We start from the raw sequence: 24,707 nt of genomic DNA, 5'->3' as shown, positions 1-24,707 counted from the left end.
GGATTCCGCGGCGGCAACTCCCCGGACGCACGCTGGCCTCAGAGCCCCCCAGCTTCCGTGCCCCCTCGGCTCTGAAACTTGGAGGAGGGTAGGGGTCCAGCATGAAGCCCCCGGACCGCCCCGCCCCTGGCCGCACTGACCGGATACTGGGGGTCATGGGGGGCATGCTCCGCGCATGCGCCCTACCCGGGCAGGAGGGGGTAAGAAAGGGGGACCACGGTGGGGTCGGGGGTCTTTAGGGGGCTTCAGGATGGCTGCACCCCACAACTCAATTTACCGCAAACAAGAATCCTTCGGGGTAGTCGCAGGAATCCAAAAGTTCCATTAAGAGGATCATAGGCACGTTCTTGGGTAAACTGCTCTCTCCACCCCAGCCTTGGCGACGACCCTTTTATAACAAAGTGGATTTTGACAGGAGGGAGAAGGGGAAGCGGGAGGTCTAGGCTGGGCGTGGAGGGCGGGTTTCTTACGATCACTCTGTCCCCGCAGCACCCGAAGAGAAGCCCCCTAGGGCCGGGGGGGACCGAGCCAGAATCTAACTGTATGGAGGGGAATCAGAGAGGGGAGCGCGAACGCGAGGTCCCCGCCTGGGCTCCGCTGCCCGGTAAGAAGCTAGGGGTGGGGTGGGGCACAGTTTGCCATCCTGCGCAAAGTGGCGAATTAAAAAAATATGCTGCTCGTATTAGTATAAAGGTTCGCATCTAATTTGCATGAGACCCATATAAACTCTGAGACCTCCACGCTTCTTCTCGCCCTCTAGCCTGCTGTGTGTCCCCCACCTCAGCGGGTCCCGAGCCCCCGCTGGCGTAGTGTCCCCGCGCCCCACCCCTGGCCCCTCGCCAGCCGAGTCTCCAGGACTTCTCCTTAATTGGTGATTAGCCTCAGCTGGAGTCCCGGGCCCTGGAGGAAAGAAGGGTCCGGCGAGAGGGCGGTACCCGGGCTGTGTTCCCCACAAAGAGCTCCCCATTCACGCACCCCCTACTGGGGGACCTTGTCCACCCCTGCGCGGCTAGACACAGTCCCAACCCCAGGACCTCTTCGCACAGGCTAAGGCCCCATCCGCCGCGCCCTTCTCCGCCGCAGAGGCCGAGGGGCGACCCTAGCAGACCCCGCTGCCGAGCTTAACCCCCACCCCAGTGCTCCGCAGTCGGAGCCGGAGATGCGGGAGGGAGAGGGAACCCGGGGCTGGGGAGCCCAGGCTAGAGAGGAGGGGCGGAGGCGCTGGGGACTTGGAGTGGGAACAAGGTGGTGCCTGGGGGAGGGGGAATTGGGGCGGGAACCCGGCACTGGCTGAAGGGGGAAAGCGAGGGAGAAGGCGGAGCTGGGCCGCAGAGGCCCCTCCCCGCGGCGACCCGGCGGCGGGGCCTGTTATTCTGCTCGCCGCTCGGCCGGGACCCGCGCAGCGCCAGTGACTCGGGGAGTCGGCCCCCGCCTCCTCCCCTGCCCGGCCTAGAACCACCCCCAATCCGGGAGGCCGGAGACGAGCTGGAGAGGCTGCCGCATCCCGGCACAGCCTCCTCCACCATCCCTCCCCTTCCCGCTGGACATCTGGACCCTGGGCCCCGCACCGACTGGGTTCCGGAAACCCTCCCCGCCCAGCTCGGCGGCCCGGCCCCGCGCCGCCCTCTCTGCAGAGTCCCCAGCCCTTTTCCAGACCAGACTTCCGCCTACCCCTGGACCCCCCCTTCCCATTCCCTCCCTCCCCCCCTCCCCCAGCCTGGAGCGGGGTAGGAGGGAGGGGGGGTGTGCGCCCTGCGCCGTCCCCGCCCCCCGTGATTCCCCCTGCATGGCCCGCCCGGGTGGGGGGTGCGGGGGGGCCTGGGCGCCATGCGGGGGGGGCAAAAGGGGGGTCGCTGTGCCTGTCCCCGCGTGATCCGAAAAGTGCTGGCAAAATGCGGCTGCTGCTTCGCCCGGGGGGGACGTGGTGAGTGTAAGGTCGCGAGGGCCCAGTGTTGAGTGGGGGGCGGGCTGAGGGTTCAGGACTTGTGTCTGTCCCGGCGCTAGGGATTTAGAGGCTGGAGACTATACCTGTGTTTTCCAGGAAAGTGACCTAATAGATGATCTCTAAGATCCCCTCTTGCCTTCAAATTTCTATCAGTTAAAGTTAAGGAAATTGGGGAAGGGGCAGGGGACTCCTCTCAACTGGGTATGCACAATCCCCTTATGCCTAGACCACATCTTCCCTCAAATCCTTTTGCTGAGAATCTACTTCACATCTGAAGAGGGACAGGGGGATGGAGGAATGAGGGATGAGGAGGGTCTACCAGGGGCTTTTCCCCAAATCACAGCTCCTCTGTCCCTGAGCCCAGGCCAAGGATAACACCGATGAACTCTCCTCACTTGCCCCCTCTATTGGGTTTGTGCATGTGCTGGGAAGGTGGGCTGCAGGAGTCTTTTCTTTTTATAGTGACTACTGCACTTGGTGGAGGAGGGGTCTGGGGGTGGCAGATGGGCTCTTAAGCTCTTTTTCTCCCCCCCCCCCGCCCTTCTCAGAGAATGGTCTGTACCCATTGCAAGGGGGAGGGTTGTAGGAGAGCAGATGGCCACCCCCAGCTTCCAGTGTCTGCCCGGATGGCTGCCCTCACCCCCATATTGGTGCCATGCTCAGATATGGGGGAACCCCCACATGTAACTGGGGGGTTCCAGGCCTAGGGAGCCAGGTGTTTTCTGTCCTTCCTCCCAAGGGTGTCCTGGTGAAATTTTCTCTCCTGGCCAACTCCAATGAGGATGGCAAGAAAGTGAGCCCTGAGGGAGAGGGGCTGAGCATCACAAAGCAGAGACTCTGGGAGCTCCCTAGGGACCCTGAATCTGGAGCTGAAGCAAAATTTATCACCCCCTTTCTCCCCCTACCCCACCCCCTTAGAATCCTATTCCATTGCTGGCAGTGAGGGGAGTATCTCGGCTTCAGCTGCCTCGGGTCTGGCTGCTCCCTCTGGCCCCAGCTCTGGCCTCAACTCTGGCCCCTGTTCCCCGGGACCCCCAGGGCCAGTCAGTGGCCTGAGAAGATGGTTGGATCATTCTAAACATTGTCTCAGTGTGGAAACTGAGGCAGAAGGTGGCCAGGCTGGACCATATGAGGTGAGGAGGGAGCACCAGAGAAGCATGTAGGACATCCATGAAGGGTGCTGGGAGAGGGCAGGTTGGGGGGGCCACTGGTCACTGGGGAGACACAGCTACTGTCCCTGACCTTTGAGACTTGACCTCTGGCCCCCAGAACTGGATGCTGGAACCAGCTTTAGCCACAGGAGAGGAGCTGCCAGAACTGACCCTGCTGACCACATTGTTGGGGGCCCCTGGGGATAAGACGCAGGTATGAAGAAATGAGGCTGGGGTGGCTACCCTCACCCAAGAGGCATCCATTCGCTTACTCTGGGATGTTCTTCCTTACAGCCACCTGAAGAGGAGACTTTGTCCCAAGCCCCTGAGAGTGAAGAGGACCAGAAGAAGGCTCTGGAAAGGAGTATGTAAGTGTCCACACACTCTCTATCCCTGACCCCCGCAGTCGCACAACTTCCAGAGGATTGTCTCTCACATTTTAGATTTGAGACTTGGAATTTCCCCTGAGGTTGGCTGTGGTAATGAAGGGGCTTCTAGTCCAGGAGGGAGGAAGTGGCTAAACCTGTTCTCTTCCCAGGTACGTCCTGAGTGAACTGGTAGAGACAGAGAAAATGTACGTGGACGACTTGGGGCAGATTGTAGAGGTAGCTCCCTTTTCCCTTCCCAGCCCTGGCCCAGCCCTTTCCCTCTCCCCAGGGCTAATGTTAGGAGATGCCTTGTTGCTCCTCTGTCCCACCTTCCCAGTCTCCCCTACATCCTGGACTTCTTGGGGAGGGGAGGTTCCCACCAGGACTGGCTCCACACACTCATGTTCCCACCCAACCTTCCCACAGGGTTACATGGCCACCATGGCTGCTCAGGGGGTACCCGAGAATCTTCGAGGTCGTGACAGGATTGTGTTTGGGAACATTCAGCAAATCTACGAGTGGCATCGAGAGTGAGTGATGGATCCCTGAGAGCGAAGGGAGGGGCATATGTCTGGTGGTCTCTGTATCCTACCCACGGGCCCATTGTTGCCTGAGGAATGTTTGGAGAGACTTCGTGGGGAACACTACCAGGGCAGACAGCTCTGAGTTGCTTGGAGTAGGGGTATTTGACCAGCCTTTTCCCTCCCTACCCCTCCAGCTATTTCCTGCAGGAGTTACAGCGGTGTTTGAAGGATCCTGATTGGCTGGCTCAGCTATTCATCAAACATGTGAGGCTTGAGAGAGTGGGGCCCAGGAGGGGAGGGGCTTGGGAGTGGGTCAGGACTTTCTGGAGATGTGCCCTCTCTCCTCACTCACTCTACTCTTTCTTGAATTTTACTCCTGTTAGGAGCGCCGCCTGCATATGTACGTGGTGTACTGTCAGAATAAGCCCAAGTCAGAGCATGTGGTATCAGAATTTGGGGACAGCTATTTTGAGGTCAGTGGCTGAGATACCTTGGGGAAAGGGGGACAGAATCATCAGCATGAGCAGGCTTTCCAGGCTGCAAAACCACCCCGTCTGTCCCTGTCCCCAGGAGCTCCGGCAGCAGCTGGGGCACCGCCTGCAGCTCAACGACCTCCTCATCAAACCAGTGCAGAGGATCATGAAATACCAGCTGCTGCTCAAGGTCAGGGCCACCTGTTCCCTGGGGGCACAGCTGGTTGGGATGGCCCTTTCCTCATTCGTCTCCCCAGGGTTCCTAAGGCTCCCCACCCAGACTTCCGGGGGGCCCTCACCTGTGTCCTCAAGGGAGGATGTGAGGGCTTTTGAGGATGTTCTCATAACCTCCCTGAGCATTTCTTCTCTGTGTCTTAGGATTTTCTCAAGTATTATAGTAGAGCTGGGATGGATACTGAAGAGCTGGAGGTGAGTACTCCCAGATCTCATAGGACACACCACGCACACCTCATCTTCTTAATCTCCTGGGTTCCTCCAGCTCCATGGGTGGTGAAGGGGAAGGCTGGTTGGCGATAGAAACATGGTCTGAAGACGCCTCTTTCCCAATGATGACAGTGCTCTTCTTTTCACTTTTGTCCCAGCAAGCTGTGGAGGTCATGTGCTTCGTACCCAAGCGCTGTAATGACATGATGACCCTGGGGAGACTGCGGGGGTTTGAGGTACAGGGATGGAGTAATGCTCTTCTGCCCCAGGCTGAGCACTCAGGAGATCCTTACAGGGAACTGTGCTCTCCTGGGGCTGACAGGAGATGGTTGGTTGGGAGTGTCAGGGGAAGGAGGGAGGAGCAGAGAGTTGCCCCTTTTCTCTTATTGTTTTTCTCAAAGGCCATTCTCCTTTGGTTTCAGGGCAAATTGACTGCTCAGGGGAAGCTCTTGGGCCAGGACACATTCTGGGTCACAGAGCCCGAGGCTGGGGGACTGCTCTCTTCTCGAGGTCGAGAGAGACGTGTCTTCCTCTTTGAGCAAATCATCATCTTCAGCGAGGCCCTGGGAGGAGGAGTGAGAGGTGGAACGCAGCCTGGATATGTGTACAAAAGCAGCATCAAGGTGGGGAGGGTGTCCCGAGGGAGAGGTCTGACTGGGCTAGGGGAGGCCTCTGAGAGGATGGAGGCCTCTCAGATCCTCTTGGATTTGTTGGAGGGGACAGGAACCAGAGAGGGCCTGAAGAATTTGGGGGCTACCTCTTATTTGCCAATCCAGGTGAGCTGCCTGGGACTGGAGGGGAACCTCCAAGGCGACCCTTGCCGCTTTGCACTGACCTCCAGAGGGCCAGAGGGTGTGATCCAGCGCTATGTCCTGCAGACTGCAGACCCTGCGGTCAGTCAGGCCTGGATCAAACAAGTGGCTCAGATCCTGGAAAGCCAGCGGGACTTTCTCAATGGTGAAGCTCTCACCCTCCCTCCCCGACATCCTCCCTTGGTCCTTGGATCTCCTGAATCCCTCACCGCCCAGTCTCCAATCCCTGCCCTCACCCCAGCTTCTCCCCATCCCTCATCCTCACTTTTCCACTGCTAGCTCAAGATTTAGTAACTCAGAATCCCCTAAAGCCTCAAGCGACTTACATTGGCATTGGCCGACAGTTCTTGAGAGCAGAGCCCCTGGGAAAGGGCGTGTCTCTGCTGTAACCCTCCTTCTGTCCCTTTGTTTGCCCCAGCACTGCAGTCACCCATTGAGTACCAGAGACGGGAGAGCCAGACCAACAGCCTGGGACGGCCAGGAGGTCCTGGGGTGGGGAGCCCCGGGAGAATTCGGCCTGGAGATCGGGCCCAGGTCAGCACACACACACCCATCAATGGCTCTCTTCCCTCCCTACTGCTGTTTCCCAAAGGGCAGGTGGCCAGAGTCCCCCTGTCCCTGGACACACAGGTATGAGGAATGGAGTTCCCTGGTTGTAAGGGCAGAATGGGGAGGTCCTCTTTTGTTCCAGGATCCCCAAACCTCCTTCCCCCGTATCATTCCTTTCTTCCACCACCTTCCTTTTGTCTGCCCCTTCCTACCTCCCATCTCTCGCCCTCCCCCACTCCAGTTTAACCCTGGGAGAAGCTGATGGTCTCAGATAATCTAAGATGTCTGGCAAGAGGGGGTGGCTTGACTAGGGGCTTACACTGACAAGAGAGGAGTGAGGGTGGATTCCTGAACTTTTTTGATCCTCTGACTTGAGTCTCTCTTCAGGCCTCCAGTGACATCCCCCAGGCTCCTCATGACTCTCCTCCAGTTCCACCAATTCCAAACACCCCTCCCTGCCAAGCCAGACTTGCCAAGCTGGATGAAGATGAGCTGTAACTGGTGAAGGCCATGGGGGTGGTGCTGACTCAGCCACTCTGTTCCCCCAGGAACTGCAGGGCAATCCTTCTGGCAGCACCCCAGAATTCCTCCCTCTTGGTGTATCTGGAGGGTGGGCAAGGCTGGGAGTGTCAACTTGGAGGAGGAAACCTAGACTCAGAAAGACTTCTTTCTGCTCAAGGAACACAGGTTCCTTCAGCCCCCACCCCTATGCATGCATCACAGGTCCCCCCAAAAGGAGGATATGTGGGTGGGTAGGAGGGCTGGGGCAAGGGCCAGACAGAAACTTTTGGTTTTGTTTTTGATTTTGTTTTTTCTGTTTTTTGAGAATAAAGGTTTTGTTATATCACTAAAGCTGCTGTCTTGGCAGAGGGAAGGGGAAGCTGAAGTAGGGGTAAGTGGGGTAAAGGGGTATGGAAGAGATCAGCTGGCCCCTCAAATCAGTTATTTGAGGAGGGGTCTGGTGAAAGGAGAAGGGTGCGGGATGTAAGATAAAAGATGTAATTATCTTTGTCCCTCACCTGCAGTTGCAGCATCTCTCAGTCTAGACCTGGAGCTTAGGGCTACTGGAAAACCCCAGAACCTTGACGTATCCTCCCCTTTACCCAGTCCCTCTTTCCCTCCCCTCTGGTCTCTGTTCTAGACCCCACTGGAAAGCCCACTGTGGGGTGACTTCCCACCATTCCCCCCAACACCCAGATTCTAAAGCACCGAATGCCCAATGTACCTTTCTTTCTGGGGCCACCATGTTCAGCTGAGGGAACACGGGGAGGTGGAGAGGATGCTGGGGCTGTGGCCCCTTCTGGCTCTGGGTATCCTTATTTTTGCTGTCTGGGAGGTTGTAAGGCATATCCATACTGAGCAGGAAGGGATTCTTCTTCAAGCCACAGACCCAAGAGTGGAGAGCCCAAAGGGGTCTTCACCCCTCCCAACTTCTGGGGCAGCCCCTGGGATAGAGAGCCAAATGTGCAGAGATCCATGTCCAGATGCCCTGTCCTGGGTCCTTGGGCATCGGTGTGTCCACTGTGTCCATCCGTCCCCTGGGCCCAGTCACGTGTACTTGAGCTTCCTCAGCAGACAATAGACTGCTGGGGTGGGAGGGTGAGGAGGAGCTGGAGTCTCCCTGTGGGCCTGAGGTCTCTCTGGCCACAATGGGGGGAGGGACCTCTAAGGTGGAGGGGACAGGACGTACAGCCCAGATAAGACTTCTGGGGAACAATAGGAGGAATTGAAGAGGGGAGACCCACCCTCACTGTACCCCACCCCCAGGGCTTTGGGGTCAGGGACTGGGGAGGGGTGCTAAGGATTCTTGTGAATGGAGGAGGGGATGGGGCAAATAGAATTCTGGAGCTCAGAACCTTTGTATCTCTTTAGGGATCACAGGGGTGATGAGGTGGGTGGGTGACCCTTTTGTGCTTAATTTAACCACATATGTGTTGTTGAGTGCCTACTTTGTGAATAGCACTGATATGTAATAAACAGTGCTTCAGTGTTTTTGGCTTCTGAGAAATAAAATCAAAGTTCCCTGTCTGTTCAGTGTTCCCCCTGAGGCCCTGAACTGGGAATTTAGGCCCAGCCACTCCCAGCAGAGAGGTGTGTGTGTGGCAGGGCGGTTCTCTATCTATCCGTATCCAATAGCAGCTGCTTCCCATCTAGATAGTTTGTGAGACAGCTGAGGCCAATGGAGCCCCTTACACTTTCTGGGGACAAGCTGCGCCCCATGAGGATTTGGGTCTGCGGGGGGGGAAAGGGAGGTTGGAACGCCGCTGAACCTTCTTGTGGGCAATGCAGCGGCCCTGGGAATGACCAGTAACCCTAGAGGAGTCAGCGTCTGTCTTCGCCCAAGGTGCAGATGCGGAAAGGAACCGGGAGCGAGAAGGCGGGAGTCAAAAGACCTAGGAGCGGTAAATAGTGGGTGTTGGGTGACGGGGCGCGTTTGTCTTTTGCCCTACCTCTCTGGCTCCTACCCCTTTCCACAGCCATCCCTCCCCCCATAGCAGGCTGCAGAGCGAGCGATCCGGCCAAGGATGTCTGAGGAAACGCCTAACGTAGAGACACCCCCTCCCCAAGGCGCAGCCGGCTCCTGACTGTAGAAGGTCCCCAAGAGAGGGCGCCCTCCAGGACGGGATTGGACCCTGCTTCGCGGAGGCGGGACCCGGGGCCCGCGGGCGGAGGGGTATTTAAGACTGGGCGGAGTTGGAGGTGGCCGAGGGCAAAATGAGTGGGCTACCCGGTGCCAGCACCTGCCCAGGTCCGGGAGAGGCCTCCGACCTTAAGTCCCCCCTGGGCGCCAAGTTCAGGGAACCTCTTACCGAGGCCCGGTTTCAGCAGCTCTTCGGGGACGCAGAGCAGGAGGCCGAGCTACTCGCGGAGCCCCGCTGGTCGCGGCTGCGCCGGCTTTGGAGGCGGCGGGCCCGCGCCTGTTCCGGACCGGGGGCGTGGCGCCTGCTGCGGGCGCGGCTGCCCCCGCTGCGTTGGCTGCCCCACTACCGCTGGCGGCCCTGGCTGCTCGGGGATGCGGTGGCCGGAGTGACCGTGGGCATCGTGCACGTGCCCCAGGGTGAGCGGCGCCAGCAGCAGCCTGTCAGGGGCCCAAGCTCTAGAGGGCTTCGGGTTGGCACGGGGCCTGGGAACCGGTAGCGAAGTGGTGGGTTAGTGTGGCTTGAGGGCTGGGCGACAGGGACCTGAGGCCAAGTTCTGGGTAAGGACAGTGGAGCTCCATCAGATCCCCACCCCCAGCTCCCCTCATCTGTGCAATTATGCGCGAAGTCTTGGACACGGTCCGGCTCAGGGAACTGGAGAGAGGCCGGACGCCTGCCCCCCAGGACGCGGCCGACACAGATCTCTGACCTTATCCGCCCCACGACCTCCCATCGAGGCCCGTTAACCCCTCAGTTCCCTCATGTGGCGTGAGTTAGAGTCCCCGGGCCAGCCTCCAAGAGTGCGGGAAGGGAAGGGCAGTCCTGGAGGCTGGGCACCCTGCCCCCTAACCCACACACCGGAGACCTTTCCTTCCACTACTCCCCCAGGCATGGCTTTTGCTCTCCTGACCTCTGTGCCCCCAGTGTTCGGACTCTACACTTCTTTCTTTCCCGTCCTCATCTACACCTTGTTGGGTACTGGGAGACACCTGTCCACCGGTGAGTGACCCAGTGACTCCTCTCCTCTGTGGGGTGGAAAGGACAGGGGTTTGAGGCTTCCGTTCTTATAAGCTCCCTCGCCCTTATTCCCTCCCGTCTTCACGTCCCCTGCCTTCCCTTCCGCCTCTGCCCCTACACTGCCGTGAACCTCTGACCTAGGCAGTGCTCGCTGCGGGAGCTGAGTGGGTGCAAAGAGGCGGGAGTTTACTCGGACTTTTCCTCTCCATGAAATTTGGTTAAAATGAATGTCTCTACGACTTGGAAGAGGGGAAAGGAGATACGCTGTCGCCCAAAGGAGCAGGCAGTCCCCAGGGCGTCTGCAGGAGGGGGCAGGGACGCAGTTGGGAGAAGTTTTTTCCCGGCGGGTGCTCCCTCCTTTCCTCCCTCACCGCTGGTTCCGGGCTGCTGCACCAGCTCTTGGCCCCAGAGTCTTCACCTGAGCAGCAAGCCTTCTAGGAGAGGGCGTATGACGGCAGCATCCTGGGCGGAGAGCGCGAAGCCTGGGCTGTCGCCGCACCCCAGGTGGCACAGCTGGTGATCTCTGCGTTTGTCCCCCGGCCCTAGGAACTTTCGCGGTACTCAGCCTTATGACGGGCTCGGCCGTGGAGCGGCTGGTGCCTGAACCCCTCGAGGGGAACCTGAGCGGCATCGAGAGGGAACAGCTGGATGCTCAGCGGGTTGGTGCGGCTGCGGCCATGGCCTTCGGGAGCGGGGCACTGATGGTGAGGGAGGACCTTGGGGGAGGACCCTGAGGGAATCCACGCTGGGGGCCCGGGGAATTGGGCCAGGGGAGAGGGAGGGACAAGTCTCCAGCACCGGTCTAGGCGGGAGAGGTGCGCGGACAAGCTGGTGCACTGCGCCGGGGCGGGTCTGCTCCTTCTCTAGTGGTGACGGCGCATCTTCTCCCCGGCAGCTGGGAATGTTCGCGCTGCAGCTCGGCGTCCTGGCCACCTTTTTGTCGGAGCCTGTAGTCAAGGCGCTGACCAGTGGGGCCGCCCTGCACGTGCTCGTGTCCCAACTGCCTAGCCTTTTGGGGTTGCCCCTCCCGCGTCAGATCGGCTGCTTCGCTCTCTTCAAGGTGAGGGTGGGAGAAGAGTGAAGAGGCTTCTAGCGGTCCCGGGAAGAGGGAAACCCGTAAAGAAAGGAAGGGCGGCGAGTGGAGGGATAGTGTGTGGCACGGGCGGAGAAAAGGTCAGAACCACGTGGCTGAATGAGGGTCGCTGAGGAGGTGGAAGCCTGATGGGAGCCAGGAGAGAAGGCCTCGCCTCAGTCTGGTGGGTTCGCGCTGGGGGCAGTCTACCCTGGCCCCAGGCCCTCTGCTCACTGCCCCTGCCCGTAGACGCTGGCCGCCGTGCTGACGGCGCTGCCGCGGAGCAGTCCCGCCGAACTGACCGTCTCGGCACTCAGCCTGGCGCTGCTCGTGCCCGTCAAGGAATTGAACGTGAGGTTCCGAGACCGGCTGCCCACCCCGATCCCAGGGGAAATCGTCATGGTGAGGATGGGGTCCCAGCTCCGTGCACCGCACAGACCCTGCCCGTCCTGTAGGAACTGGCCGCTGCCGCCCCCTCGTGGAGTGCAGAGAGGTCACAGATGAGAGGTCCTGCTTACATGTGTACTTTTCCAGGCCTCTTCCCAGAACACTTTGACCCTCGGGAATCCCCCATCCAAACCTCCCCCCTTCTCTCAAAAAGCTGGCTGTAGGCGTCTTAGAAAGCCTTCTTCCTCCTTACAGCGCCCCCTTGCGGTGTCGCTCGCCACGGCACCTCCACTCCCGTCTCTCTCCTCACCGGTCCTGCACTGTAATTCACGGTTTATCCTCCTTCCCGTGTCCACCTACATTTCTCTCTCTCCCCAACTAAACGGGCTCTCCTCGTCTCCACAGATACCCCATATATCCCGTGATATAACCCAGCTTCCCTGCTTAGAATGGCTCGATTGTACCTCTTGATATCCACCATCCCTCATAGCAGCCCCCTCTTACTTCCTCCCGTCCATCTCTCTCCATAGCTCCAGGCATACATCATTCTTCTTTCCCATCCCCACTTTCCTTCACTCTAAACCAGTTGTTAGGCACCCATCCCCAAAACATCCCAGCTACCCCAGTTGCTGGGCTCCTGCAACCACCTAATCCTGCGTTGCAATCCTCTCTCATATTGAGCTCCTTCTAGCGTCTGCCAGGGGCCTATCTCCTCCCATACTCTAATTTGCTCCCTTTCCCAGGTGCTTCTGGCCTCCGTGCTCTGTTTCACCTCTTCCCTGGACACAAGATACAACGTCCAGATAGTTGGACTGCTGCCCGGAGGGTAAGAGAGAATGAAAAGGCACCAGTTTTCTTTTCTCACAACTCTCCCACCCAACACCTTCCCCTGTCCTGCCCTATGCTATTTCCTCTCTCTTGCTCGTATCCTTGTTATACCCAACCCATCCTCATCATGGATTCCTCTCTCTCTAGATTTCCCCAGCCTCTCCTCCCCAGCCTGGCTGAGCTGCCCAGGATTCTGGCCGACTCGTTGCCCATGGCACTGGTTACCTTCGCAGTGTCTGCCTCCCTGGCCTCCATCTATGCAGACAAGTACAGCTACACTATTGATTCCAACCAGGTGTGACTTTGAGTGAGGACCCCAACCTCATTCAGGAGACAACCCCCTAATGTGATTCCCCCCTCCCAGCCATGCCTTTGTCTCCTCTTCATCTCACTGCATCCCTCCAGGAGCTCTTTGCACATGGTGTCTCCAACCTCATCTCCTCCCTCTTCTCTTGCTTTCCCAACTCGGCCACATTGGCCACAACCAGCCTACTAGTGGATGCTGGTGGGAACACACAGGTAAGAGCACGTCCTTGGGTGAGGAGAAGGGGGGAGGGACATCCAGGTTGGGTGGTGGTGGAACAAGTGGAAGATTGGCAGATCCCCAGTTGGCAGCTCTATAGAGAAGGATGGAATTCTGTGAGGGAAGGTGAGTGAGGAGATGGGATTACCTGGGTAGGAGGTATAGAAGAGAAGAAAGGTCCATTAAGACCTTTGTAGACTCTAAGCACTGAAAAAGTTTATGGTGCCCTATATGTAGTTCAAAATAAGAACAATACTAATCTGGAAAATAAATTTAAGAAACAAAATTCTGGTGTTTTTCCTTGTGAGGACATTTTCTTTTAAAAAGAAATATCACATTTCAAAGTCTCTCCCTTATATTTTTGGTTTCCTGTACTTTGTTGGTGCCCTAAGCATGTGATTAGCCTGCTTTTAGGGTCATCCAACAGTGGCTTTTAAGATGAAGGTACGCTGGTGGGGGAGGGATAAATTGGGAGATTGGGATTGACATATACACACTACTATATATAAAATAGATAGCTAATAAGGACCTACTGTATAGCACAGGGGACTCTACTCAATACTCTATAATGACTATGGGAAAAGAATCTAAAAAAGAATGGATATATGTATATGTATGACTGATTCACTTTGCTGTACAGCAGAAACTAACACAACATTGTAAATCAACTATGCTCCAATAAAGTTTTAAAAAAAGATGGAGGTAGGCTACAAAAATAGGGATGTTGAACTATATCTTGGGGCAGACCAGCAAATGACAGGCATTTAATTGGGGGAGGGGAAAGGTAGGTGTGAGCGGCAGAATATCAAGAAGGGGGTTGAGGGGTGAAGAATATCAGTGTGGAAGGGGATTTGGGAGGAGGGAGACTTCCAAGGAGGATGAGGCAGAGTAGGCAGGGAGACCAACTCTCACGTGGGGGTGGGTGAGGTTCCCTTCCTTCTTGCTTCCATCCCTCCTTCCCTCTAGCTGGCAGGCCTCTTCTCCTGTATGGTTGTCCTGTCTGTGCTGCTGTGGCTGGGGCCCTTCTTCTACTATCTGCCCAAGGTAAGCAGCAGAGGAGGTGGAGGGGTGGCTGGGAGGGGTGGCGACATCCCTGCACACTGGGGTGGTCAGCTTACCTCCTCTGCCCCAAGGCTGTCTTGGCCTGCATCAACATCGCCAGCATGCGCCAGATGTTCTTCCAGATGCGAGAACTTCCACAACTATGGCGCATCAGCCGCGTGGACTTTGTGAGAAATGGCAGCATTACCCTCGGACGCCCCCTCCCATTTACCAGCATCCCCAGCCTCTGCCCTTGATCAAAGCTAATTGTCCCGGTCCTAAGTTCTGCAACCCACCCACCCCCAACATGTATACCTCCTAATCCCTTTACTCAGAGACAAGGTGAAGGGTGGAGCTTAAACCTCTTCAGACCTGAATATTTGTAACTCCCCAGATGGTTCAAGGTCTGGGGTCATTACACTTGGTGTGTATCCCTTATTAGGTCCATCCCACTCCTTCCTTCTGTCATTGTTTCTACTTTCTCCCGGGCCATCCCTCCCCATCACTTGCCCCAGCAGTCACTGCCCCTGGACCCCTTTCCCTGGCAGTGATGGCCTGGCATTTCTTTTGGTCATTTCGCTCCCATCCACGTCCTGCAGGCTGTGTGGATGGTCACATGGGTGGCTGTCGTGACCCTGAGTGTGGACCTGGGCCTGGCTGTCGGTGTGGTCTTCTCCATGATGACTGTGGTCTGCCGCACCCAGAGGTGGGAGTAGAGATGAGGGGAGTCAAGATGAGAGGAGGGAAGAGAAAAGAGTGCTTGGGGTGACTCTCCAGCCAGGTCAGGCTGGGAATCTGACTCCAGCTTCCTGCCCAGGGTACAGTGCCTGGCACTTGGACTGGCTGAGGGGACAGAGCTCTACAGGCCACTCAGAGAGAGTCACAAGGTGGGTGGACTACAGCCAAAGAAGGAAGGGAAGATTAGACTTGGATGTTTCACTGACCCTCTGACCCCTTAGCTCCTCCAGGTCCCAGGGCTCTGCATCCTGAGCTATCCAACACCGCTCTACTTTGGGACCCGTGGGCGGTTTCGCCGCATCCTGGAGTGGCATCTGGGGCTTGGAGAAGGAGGCAAGGTGAGGGACTTGGTCAAAGGGGAGTATGGCTTCTTTGGGGGTGGGAGGCAGGTGGGTGTTCTGAGGGGGGTAATTGTGCTCAAGGGGTGCATGTTCGTGCTTGTGTCTCAGAGATGGTGACTACCCTTTTCTACTCACAGGAGGCCCCAAGGACAGATGGCCCACCTGATGCAGGTGAGATGGGATGACAATGAGGGAGATTTGGGCACAACCCATGGAGGCATCTGGGTACTCCTGCCTTCTGCCATCCTAGTTGCTGAGCCTGTCAGAGTGGTAGTCCTAGACTGCAGTGGTGTCACCTTTGCAGATGCTGCAGGGGCCAGAGAAGTGGTTCAGGTGAGGGAGAGGGTAGGTTAAGGAGAAAGTCCCCTTGTCCCACGAATCCTCTCTGATATAGGATTTAACCCCCTGCTCTCCCCCCTCCCCCCACCCCACGTAGCTGGCCAGCCGATGCCGAGATGCTAGGATCCACCTTCTCCTGGCTCAGTGTAATGGTGAGATGTGGAGGATGGAGGGATCTGGAGACTGGGGAGTGACTGGATGCTTGGGGAGAAGGAAGAGGACACGGTGTAGATGTAGGACCTGAGAGCCTGACCCCTTCTCCACACAGCCTCAGTGCTGGGGACACTGACCCAGGCAGGACTCCTGGATAGAGTGACCCCAGAACAGCTGTTTGTGAGTGTCCAGGATGCAGCTGCATATGCCCTGGAGAGACTGGTGAGGCGGCAATAGCAACGGGAATGGAAGCCAGGAGGTGCTGGGCTATGGCGAAGGAGGTGTGAGTCAGTGACTGAAGATCCAGGCAGAGGGATTTGTGAAGGGGGCTGAAGAGGGAGATGAAGGAAAGGGGTGGGGATGAAGTGATTAGTCTATATAAGACTAAACCAGGGAGACTGGGCCCAGCTGTGGGTGAAGAACTGAGGAATTAAGCTTCCAAAGCAGGCAGTGTACCCCTGAGAGGACTGCCAAATTTGGGGTGAGGGAGGGGGGCACCTAATCTACTTCTGACATGTCCCTTCCCTTTTCCAGGAGCTCACTGGTCCAAAGACTTGCACAGTGTGGGTCTGACCCGGTCACGTGGAGTGTGCAGGGTCCCAACAGCATGTGTGTGAGGAGGGCCAGGGTCCCTGAGCCCCCTTACTTAATGTAACTAATAAAATGAAGCTGAGAGCCTCTGGGGTTCATGAAGTGAGTCTGGGTGTCTGCACACAGACCCTTGGTGCCCCGTTCCTCCATGCGCACAGCATTGCAGAGACACAACTGAAAATGGCTTTCACCTGTATGTTCACTGGTCCCCACACCAGCTCCCGTCACCAGTTCTCTCCATGGGGTGGGGCTGCAGTCGCTGCACAGAGTCCTGGATCCAGGGATGCGAGGGAGGCCCAGCCCTGGGAGTATATACTGGGGGCTTCCCCACCCCCTTGGTCCCCAGGAGATGAGAGTGTTTCCGCTTTAGGTTTTTAGAGTCCCCATGGGCTCTTTGGCACTTGGAAAGCAACCCCCCACTTCCTGCCCTATGTGAAGGGGGTGGGGGGAGGACTTGGCACTGGCTGTGGGATGAGTTATGGCTCCATCATGCCCCTGGGCACTCGCAGAAAGGAGGAATGTCACCAGGACAAGCCCCTATTTGGGATCAAGTTCTGAAGGAGATTGGGGACAGTCAGTGGAGTGGTCACTGGCTGGTGGGTTTGCTAGATATTCCTGGCAGGGGCAAGGAGGTAGGCCCAGCCTGACAGTTGGAAGGCTCTGAGTGGCCGTCACTCTGAGGTCATGCACTGGAGCCGGTGTTTGAAGAAGAGCAGGCGGTGTTTGGCCACCTGACTTTCATCCAGTGATCCCGGGTAACGGTATCGAGCGTAAGTCTCTGCGCTAGCATCCCTTGATGTCCAAGGCAACTTCAACTTGGATGCATGATCCACAACAACGTCTGAGCAGGAGCCCACCCGAAGAGTACCAAGTCCATCCAGGAAGAATTCTGGGGGTGGAGGAAAGGCGAGTACACAATGAAGGGTCTTGAGGATACAGAGGCCCCACCATTAAAGGAGAACTGAGATTTGGGATATGCTGGGTGCATATAGCAAAGACCCCATTTCTAAGGACCTTGGGCACGTAAATCAACCCTTTTGAGTCTTAGTTTTACTATTGTATAAAATGGAGTCAATATCCTTACCTTGTGCTTTGAAAACTGATCCTCCGCCCCACCCCCCGCCCCGCCCTGCCCCGCCCCCAACACACACACATGCAGAGGTTCAATAAATGCCGAATGGGCTGCTCCGAGGTGGTCTGAACCAGGGGATACGGCTGGGAGCGAGATAAAGGTGCAGGTGACAGTGGTGGGGAAGTTCAAGACGGACCCAGCAGTTGTACTGGCTGGGGAGGTTTAAATGATGTTCGGGGCTGGGAGGGTGGAAGCTCTCTCTCTTGCCCGGGCACAGGTCTTGGTAAATCTTCGTAGAACTGCTCTAGGGGCCCCAGTAGCAGCCGTGGGCTCCGCGGGGGTGGTCGGGGAGTAGTACCCAGGGCCCTTGGCGCCTTACTGCACCTAGACCAGCCCAGCGCCCCGCGGGGTCCCTGCTGGGCCCGGCCAGGAGGGGGCGCCACTCACCCAGGTGCGCCACGCGGCTAAGGCGCGGGTCAAAGCCAACCTCGCGCACCTTGTCAGTGCGCGCCAGGAAGAAGTTGACCACGCCGTCGGTGACCACGCACCCTGGGAAGCCGACGAGCTCGTGGTGGAAGCCGCGCTTCTGCCGGAGGCAGTTCCCGCGGCCTGGCGCGCCGGGCTCCACGCTCAGCAGCTGCCGGTAGGTGGTGGCGAAGCCGGAGATCTCGCGCACCGCGCCCCCCACCTGCCGGGGCGGGAGGACGGCTGCAGGCGGGGCGCGGACCGGAAGGGGATCCTCTCCCCCCCCAGGGCGGCTCTCCTGCCCCGTCCTTTCCCGCTTCTCCCCTGCAGGACCCAGATAGTGCCTCAGGCTCCGCTTCGTCGTCCCCTCCCGTCCCAGGGCTGGCTGCCCTCAGTCGGGTCTACCGGCCGGCCGCGGCCTCAGTCGGCCGAAGGCCCTCCTCCCATCCTACATCTCAAGGCCCCTCCTCTACCAGGTCCAGCGGCGTCCGCTCCAGCACGTCCACAAGCCTCTCCAGTCGTGTCCGCGCCGTGAAGACGAAGTCGTCGTCCACCCACAGCACGTACTTGGTGGTTACTTGGGATACGGCCAGGTTCCGGCCTGCGAACCAGCCCTGGGGAAGGGTAAGTACGGTTGGCGATGCTGTCGAGATAGCACGTAGCCCTCTGCTACCTTTCCTCCTCACTCCTGACCCCTCTCAACAGCGTATGCCCCTCTCCAAACTTTCGAGTGCTTACGAATGGCCGGGAGCTAGGTAAAAAATGCATTTCCCACTTGTGCGAGGCGCTGAGTCAGTGTTCTGGGGGAGGGTATTGGAATGCATTTAATTACTGAGTTCATTCATTCATCAACTATTTATTGAGTCCCCCAGTAGGTGCTAAGCACCATTCTAAGAATGCAGCGCTAATAAGACACACGATTCCTGCTCCCGTGGAGTTTACATTCCAGAAATCCTCATGGTTAACAGGCGCCTCAGTGATTCTGAGGCAGGTAATCCTGGAATCACTATTCTGGAGACTGCAGACTGAGGGTGCGCCCCCTCCCGGTGCCCTGTGGCGCACAGTTCAGCCTCGCTGGCCGCGCACCTTGCCAAAAGGCATGAGATAGTGCTCGATGTGGGGACCTCTAACACTCTCTGGCTTGTCGCTGTCGTCGGCGATTACCACTGTGACTGTCGGGTAGAAGCGGCGGATGCTGGCGATGAGTGCCCGTAGCCGATTGTAACGAAGGAAGGTCTTAGTGGCAATGGTGACCAGAGCGCTGATGTTGTACTGGGCTGGGAGAGAGGGGCAGGGTTAGGTGCAGAGGAGAGTAGGGAGTGAGGAGCAGGAAGACATCTCCCAGGAATGTCTCCCAACTTGTCGCCCTCTCCCAACTTGCTCCCCATCAGGGCTGGATCTATGTCCCCAAGCACACCAGTCTCACCTCCCAGGGGTGGAGACCCAGGTGGGTACAGCTGAGGGCTGGGTGGGTGTCTTATGCGTATGGTGAAGGCAACTTCGTGTCCCTCGGTAGAGAACCGGACTGGGAAGAAAGGACATGAGATGTGGCCCCTAGGGCTTGGACAACATTGTCTTTTCAGTAAATCAATATTTAAGTGCCTACTCTGTGTAGCACTTTTCTAGGCCCTGTTAGACAAGAATGCAAGGTTCTTATCCCCATGGAACTTACATTTTAATGGGTGGGAGAAAGATGATAAAAGAGTTCATTAGAAGCTAACTTTTATTGAGCATTTACTATGTGCCAGGCACTTTTAAAATTACCTTAAATATATGAACTCACTTAATCCTCACAGTAGCCCTATTAAGTAGATTCCTACTACAGAAAAAGAAGGCACAGAGAAGTTAACATGTCCATAATTACCCAACTATTAAGCAACAAAGCTGGGATAGGAACCTAGTCAGTCTGGTTCCAGGCTAAGTAAATAAGAAAATTCAGATACAGATAAGTATTGAATAGAAAATAAGACAAGTAATGTGATAGTGAAGAGGAGCCATTTGAGCTGAGATCCAAATGATAGGAAGGAGCCAGCTATGCAAAAATCTGCGGGAAGAGCATTCTAGGCAGAGGGAACAGCAAGTGCAAAGGCTCCAAAGTGGGTGTAGGTTTGGTATAGAAGCTTTGGAGAGAAGCAGGAGGGCTGTGTTATGCCCCTTTTGCTAGAGGAGAAATGGGGGCTCTGGGAGATAAAGCCCTTTGCCCTCTAGTAAGTGGTGGGCTGGGAATAGAGCTTGAGTCTTCTGGCTCCTGGGGCAGGTCACTTCCTGGGGCCCCCATGGTTGGCCTGAAGGGGGGACACACCCAAGGCTCGAGTTTCCCTCTGGCCTGCTCCAGCCCCAGATGAACAAAGGCCCCTTCTCTCCCTCCCTGGCCCTGCTGGCCCAGCTGAAATGCCCATTGTGTAGCTGGGCAGCGCTGGCCATCGCCCGAGTGTCTCCCACACCCTCTGCCACTTGCTCGCTCCTGCCTTTCTGGGTTCCCTGTGTTCACCCAGCCTGTTACTACCTCCACCTGGGCCTCGCACCTATGTCTGCTGTGTTTGCCTGGTAGCTTCGACTGCTATAAGTGACCAGTTGCAGCTGCCGATTGAGTTGGTCCAGCCCTCGGCTGGCGAGGGTGAGATCTGGCTGCCCCTCTCCAGTGAGAGTCACTCCAGTCACTTCCCCTGCCACGTCCCAGGTGCCCAAGGAGGCAGTCAGGTTCACCTGGGAGAGGGGATTGGAGAGTGCAGGGTGAGGCCCTAGACCCACCTCTTGCCTCCCTGGTTCCTCCATCCCTCCTTTGGCAGCCTTGTTGCCCTCCCGGCATCCTTAATGCCCACCTGGCCTCCTTGCCCTCCTGTTTCTTCTCACCTGGTATACCTCCTGACCAGAAGTGGCCTGCAGGCTCAGTCCTGGGAGGAAGGAGAGGGGATCAAAATCACAGACAATCTGGAATTCCTCATTTTCTCTCCCCTCTTTCACCACACACAGCACAGAGTTTCTCATGCATCCCTCTTGTTGAGGCCACAGCAGGGCACATTGTGTGGCATAGCCCAGAGTAACTGATTTTTTACTCCTTCCCATCAAAGCAGTAGCTCTTCTGTGGCCTGCTCTACCTGTCCACCTAACTTCGGCCAGTCAGCAAGACTAGACCCTTCTCCCCAAACCTCTCCAGTCACTGTCTTCTACAATTCCTGACAATCTTAGAGTCCCTTCTGTCCCCATCTCCCACCTCATGAGCCCTCCCTGACCTCAAGTCTCCCTTTCATCAGAAGTCCCCCACCTCCCATTCCAAACTTCCCTCATTCTTCCTCACCCAACCTGGGCTCTGCCAGCCCCCACTGTGGCTTAGGTCATCCCCTAGGACCGTTCTCCCCACCTGGCACCAAGATGCTCCTGAGGGGCTGGACCTCCACACCCTGCAGGGGGTACTGTAGTGGGGAGTTGGCAGGGGCTATGAGCAGCTGGTCAGCAGTAGACTGGCTCCTGGCAGTGAAGGAGGGGGAGGCCAGAGGAGCAGTCAGGGGGGGACAGGCTCTCCCTCCTGCCACACCCACCCTCCAGGCTTCCCACTGCTCTCCCCCTACAGAGTCATGCCCTCCCTTCCCACTGGTACCGGTACCTTGAAAGGAAGGCCTGGAACTCCTGCTCCCTCAAGGCAGACGCAGCCCTCAGCTCCTCAGAGTCAAAGGCCTTGGTGAAGTCAATGGCTTGGACCTGCCTCTGGAAGGGGAGGTGAAGGCTCCCCCCACTGGGTTCACAACTGCAATTGTTTGTGGACAGCAGCCTGGAGCCGGGAGGAAGGGTCCTCAGAGCCCAGCCATGCAGCTCACTCATCCCACAGAACATTTACACAGGACCCACATCTTGGCCTTTCAACCCTGTCCATCCAAAATCTGTCCCCTTAAACACTGCTCTTCAAATAGTCCCCAGGAGGAGGAACCACCAAAGGGATGACCCATCCCCTAAATCTGGATTTTACAGAGGTGTAGAATAGGGCCAATTGCTAGGTGTTCAGAGTTGCCTACACGCCATTAGGACCCCACCTGGACTGTCCTTTCACAGGGAATCACCAGGACTCAGAAAGTCAGGGCCTTGCCTGACTGCACACCCTCCCTTCCCCATACCATGACAAGGTTCTTGGAGGACAGATTTGTCCCCCCAGCCAGCACAAGACTCAGTAGCCCCCTCCACCACCCACTTCACCCCTCCGCAACCAGTCGGGGGGAACCCAGGCATCAGAGCTCAGCAGTGGAGGAAACAAAAGCTTCCCACGCCGCCCCCCAGCGAGTGCCATGCCGGTACCACGACTCCTTGCACTCACCCCACCACTTGCTCCTTGATCCTGACTGGGATGTGTGCGTACCGGGGCTCGGGGGCAAGACCTGGCAATTCTGGCCTGGGGTTGCCCTGCAGGGGCGTCCACAGCGCAAGAGGTGCCTGGAGGCCCGGTGCGACCCGGGTGCTCGCGTACAGGAGCCCCAGCGAGGCGCAGGCCAGCAGTAGGACCAGCACACAGAGGGCCCGGCGGCCCAGCCGCATCCTGGGTGGGCGGTAGGGGTGGGAGAGTGAGAAAGGTGGGCAGCGAAGGCGTGGGTTGGGGCCCCCGCGCTTCCAGAGGCTCCTGCCGGCCACCCGGGGCTCTCCACATCTCGCGCGCCAGGATTTGCATAGCGAATCGGTACCCCTGTCCCCCTCCCCTCACTCCCCGGGCCTCGGGTCTCCCGGCCTCCTTTCTTCTCTCCCTCTCCCGCATCTCGCTTTCCTCTCCCGCCCGAGGCCGGGCATCTTGAAGCAAGAGACCGTTGGAGGTAGTGGTTTCGATGCGGCGGCTCATAAGTAGAAGAGCACCATTTTATTAGAATAGCTGATGTTCCCGAGCCCGCCACCTCCCCTGGCCCGCGCATCCCCCAACCCCTCAGTCCGAGCATCACCTGGCCCCGGCTGGGCTGCAGAGGGCAGCGCCACACCTTGCCTGTCATGAAAAATGCAGAATCACGCCCGCGCTACTGGGTGGCCCCGGCGGAGGTGACCCCGTGAGTGGCCTCGAGAAGCCGTGCGGGGGGGACAAGGTGGACCGGCGTGCGCGCCTGCTCCCGCCTCCGGCTCGGCCCCTTATCCCGCCCGGGCACTGACCTGTCTAACGCTCTGAGGCCGCCGCAAGATTTCGGTCCGGGCTGCGCCAGGCTCTCAGCTCCGGCCTGGGGGTCCTCATGGGGCTGGAGGCGGCCTGATGGGGGAGTCGGGTGTGAGGCTGAGAGTGAGGGGAACCTCCTGCCTCTCGAGCGCGCCCGACCCCTCCCGCCTTCGGACTCTCCGGGCTTTGTAGACCAAGGCGCTGGGGTGGTTCTGGGCGTTTCCTGCGGGGGTGGGGATCGGAGTCGAGAAACCGCCGCACCCCAGTCCCAGAAACAAATCCGGGGCTCCCCGGTACCCTGTTCCACTTGCTGGGCCGGGAGAGGTCGGGCCGCCGCCCGGCTCTTCAGTTCGCGGTGACGCGCGGCTCAGCTCCCGGGCTGGTTGCGGCGGAGGATCCGGCTACTCGCGGGGAAGGCGAGCGCTGGGGCGCCTTCTGGTGGACGCCGAGGACATTGCGGGGGCACGAAGCCCGCGCCGAGCGCAGGTCCTTCTCTCCACGCCCCCCTCCCCCTCCAGCCCTTCGCCTCCGAACCCTGGCATCTCCCCCGCCTGCCCCCATCCCAGTCACTCTATTCCCTATTCGTTCGGAGCCGCCCTCTCATCTAGACTGTAGGCAAGGACAGGAGACAAGGGCTTTGGGAAGAGTTGGGGCGGAGGCGCCCTGTAACCCCATTTCGAGGAAGATTCGGGTATTTAGGGTGAGATAAAGGAAGACAGACAAGACTCTGGAAAATAAAAAAATGCCTGGCTAAGAAAGAGTTTCACAGCCTCCCTCCCATCCTCGCTTCCCCCGCCCCCCAATCCCCAACCCCAGTTATCTAACGAACACTCAGTGATGTACCAAACACTCAGCGATTCAAGGGCCTGCTTCTTCTGACTGCTCCTTGTTGCAGATTTGCGGGAGGAAAGAAACCCCAAACAGTGGCTAGATTGGTTGTAGTTCTGCGTGCAAGCTGCAGACCTGTAGACTCCCTTCTTTGTAGCTGGATTCTTGACGCTGCCGTTAAGTTCCGTGGTTCCACGGTTCTAATAAAAGATGTCACTATTTAATAGGGAAAAAAGATATAATAAGAAATGTAAAACAATGAAAATGTGGGGACGGGGAGAGGGAAGGATGGATTATTGGGTGAATTGTGTACAAAGAAATGACTAATCAGCTGGGGGAAAAGTGGGATTCTCACCCTCTTTACACCAAAATAAATTCCAGATCTATCAAGTATTTTAGTATTAAAAGTGAAACCACAAAGAGCAGTAAAATAATTCATGGAGTTTGTTTTGTTTTTTACAGTCTTGGAGTGGGGAAGAGATCTCTAAGCAAGATATAAAAGGAAATATTAATACATATTAATATTAATATAAAAAACTTGAGTGAAAAAATTTCTAAAAACAAACTTGAGAGATGACAAACTGTGAAAAAGTATTTGCAACATGTAAGACAGATAAAGGTATGCTTTTCTTAAGAGCTCTAAAACATCAGTGAGAAAAAGTGGGGACTTCCCTGGCTGTCCAGTGGTTGAGACTTCAGCTTCCAGTGCAGGGGTGCAGGTTCAATCCCTGGTCAGGGAGCTAAAATCCCATATGCCTTAGGCCAAAAAACCAAAACATAAAACAGAAGCAGTATTGTAACACATTCAATCAAGACTTTAAAAATGGTCCACATCAAAAAAAAAAAAAAAAATCTTAAAAAAAAAAAGAAAAGAAAAAATGATCAACTACCGCCAAATGAACAAAAATTGTGATTAGGCAGTTGACAGAAAAAGTGAAAATGGCTTTTCAAATATATGAAATTATACTTGACCTTATTCATAATAAATAAAATGCAAATTAGAATAACAATGAAATGGTTTTTTTTTTAATTTTTTATTTATTATTTATTTATTATTATTTTTTTATTTTTGGCTGTGTTGGGTCTTCGTTTCTGTGTGAGGGCTTTCTCCAGTTACGGCGAGTGGGGGCCACTCTTCATCGCGGTGCGCGGGCCTCTCACTATCGCGGCCTCTCTTGTTGCGGAGCAGAGGCTCCAGACGCTCAGGCTCAGTAGTTGTGGCTCACGGGCCCAGTTGCTCCGTGGCATGTGGGATCTTCCCAGACCAGGGCTCGAACCCGTGTGCCCT

At 56.9% G+C, this 24,707-nt stretch overlaps 3 protein-coding genes across 11 annotated transcripts; 2 read left to right on the top strand and 1 right to left on the bottom strand.

Annotated features, from left to right (window-relative positions):
* Positions 1 to 17: 17 nt before the first annotated feature.
* On the top strand, positions 18 to 8,953 carry ARHGEF25 (Rho guanine nucleotide exchange factor 25). Of its 3 annotated transcripts, none has more exons than XM_007179684.2 (18): positions 18 to 200; positions 490 to 604; positions 2,864 to 3,078; positions 3,215 to 3,310; positions 3,391 to 3,464; positions 3,635 to 3,701; positions 3,891 to 3,994; positions 4,183 to 4,252; positions 4,372 to 4,461; positions 4,559 to 4,651; positions 4,840 to 4,890; positions 5,064 to 5,141; positions 5,328 to 5,528; positions 5,682 to 5,862; positions 6,136 to 6,347; positions 6,654 to 7,158; positions 8,556 to 8,668; positions 8,762 to 8,953. In XM_007179684.2, exons 1-16 carry the CDS (start codon positions 102 to 104, stop codon positions 6,762 to 6,764), a joined length of 1,857 nt encoding a protein of 618 aa, XP_007179746.2. In that variant the 5' UTR covers positions 18 to 101; the 3' UTR covers positions 6,765 to 7,158; positions 8,556 to 8,668; positions 8,762 to 8,953. The 3 variants fall into 3 exon arrangements, with proteins under 3 accessions (XP_007179746.2, XP_007179747.2, XP_007179748.2); XM_007179685.3 differs by having other exon boundaries at positions 6,136 to 6,251; positions 8,762 to 8,952; XM_007179686.2 differs by lacking the exons at positions 18 to 200; positions 490 to 604 and adding an exon at positions 1,345 to 1,924.
* Positions 8,954 to 9,220: 267 nt separating this feature from the next.
* SLC26A10P (Solute carrier family 26 member 10) lies at positions 9,221 to 15,639 on the top strand. Its single transcript, XM_057557531.1, is given in 19 exon segments — positions 9,221 to 9,324; positions 9,504 to 9,673; positions 9,794 to 9,904; positions 10,469 to 10,626; positions 10,818 to 10,982; positions 11,244 to 11,396; positions 12,125 to 12,207; positions 12,357 to 12,504; positions 12,615 to 12,728; positions 13,699 to 13,776; positions 13,866 to 13,961; positions 14,373 to 14,479; positions 14,591 to 14,660; positions 14,733 to 14,849; positions 14,990 to 15,023; positions 15,103 to 15,185; positions 15,289 to 15,343; positions 15,460 to 15,572; positions 15,574 to 15,639. Coding segments are annotated over 18 exon segments (1,758 nt in total). The 5' UTR covers positions 9,221 to 9,324; positions 9,504 to 9,666.
* A 534-nt stretch (positions 15,640 to 16,173) lies between these two features.
* On the bottom strand, positions 16,174 to 23,706 carry B4GALNT1 (beta-1,4-N-acetyl-galactosaminyltransferase 1). 7 transcript variants are annotated; one of them, XM_057556974.1, is made up of 13 exons: positions 23,435 to 23,706; positions 22,889 to 23,318; positions 22,591 to 22,684; positions 21,779 to 21,997; positions 21,077 to 21,241; positions 20,834 to 20,940; positions 20,326 to 20,366; positions 19,998 to 20,178; positions 18,899 to 18,997; positions 18,559 to 18,749; positions 17,946 to 18,086; positions 17,455 to 17,695; positions 16,174 to 16,824 (listed from the first exon to the last, which is right to left on the bottom strand). In XM_057556974.1, the coding sequence occupies exons 4-13, from the start codon at positions 21,994 to 21,996 to the stop codon at positions 16,607 to 16,609; spliced, it is 1,602 nt and encodes a 533-aa protein (XP_057412957.1). In that variant the 5' UTR covers position 21,997; positions 22,591 to 22,684; positions 22,889 to 23,318; positions 23,435 to 23,706; the 3' UTR covers positions 16,174 to 16,606. The 7 variants fall into 7 exon arrangements, with proteins under 7 accessions (XP_057412957.1, XP_057412959.1, XP_057412958.1 ...); XM_057556976.1 differs by having other exon boundaries at positions 18,637 to 18,749; XM_057556977.1 differs by having other exon boundaries at positions 16,627 to 16,824; positions 17,504 to 17,695.
* Positions 23,707 to 24,707: the final 1,001 nt, after the last annotated feature.

Source organism: Balaenoptera acutorostrata, chromosome 11, assembly GCF_949987535.1.
Source record: "Balaenoptera acutorostrata chromosome 11, mBalAcu1.1, whole genome shotgun sequence".
In the NCBI taxonomy this organism is placed as follows: Eukaryota; Metazoa; Chordata; class Mammalia; order Artiodactyla; family Balaenopteridae; genus Balaenoptera; species Balaenoptera acutorostrata.
The sequence above is the reverse complement of the archived record's forward strand: the minus strand, read 5'-3'. Positions and strand labels throughout refer to the sequence as shown.

What these genes read in the sequence shown, in the direction of transcription:
- B4GALNT1 (XM_057556974.1), bottom strand. Translation starts at nt 21,996, where the DNA reads ATGCGGCTGGGCCGCCGGGCCCTCTGTGTGCTGGTCCTACTGCTGGCC. An exon ending in AGCGGACGCCGCTGGACCTG is followed by an intron (nt 17,696 to 17,945) that starts GTAGAGGAGGGG and finishes CCGCCCCGGCAG; the next exon opens with GTGGGGGGCGCGGTGCGCGA. An exon ending in TAGCCGCGTGGCGCACCTGG is followed by an intron (nt 16,825 to 17,454) that starts GTGAGTGGCGCC and finishes CTCCACCCCCAG; the next exon opens with AATTCTTCCTGGATGGACTT.
- ARHGEF25 (XM_007179684.2), top strand. Translation starts at nt 102, where the DNA reads ATGAAGCCCCCGGACCGCCCCGCCCCTGGCCGCACTGACCGGATACTG. An exon ending in CCCTACCCGGGCAGGAGGGG is followed by an intron (nt 201 to 489) that starts GTAAGAAAGGGG and finishes CTGTCCCCGCAG; the next exon opens with CACCCGAAGAGAAGCCCCCT. An exon ending in GCCAGGCTGGACCATATGAG is followed by an intron (nt 3,079 to 3,214) that starts GTGAGGAGGGAG and finishes TCTGGCCCCCAG; the next exon opens with AACTGGATGCTGGAACCAGC.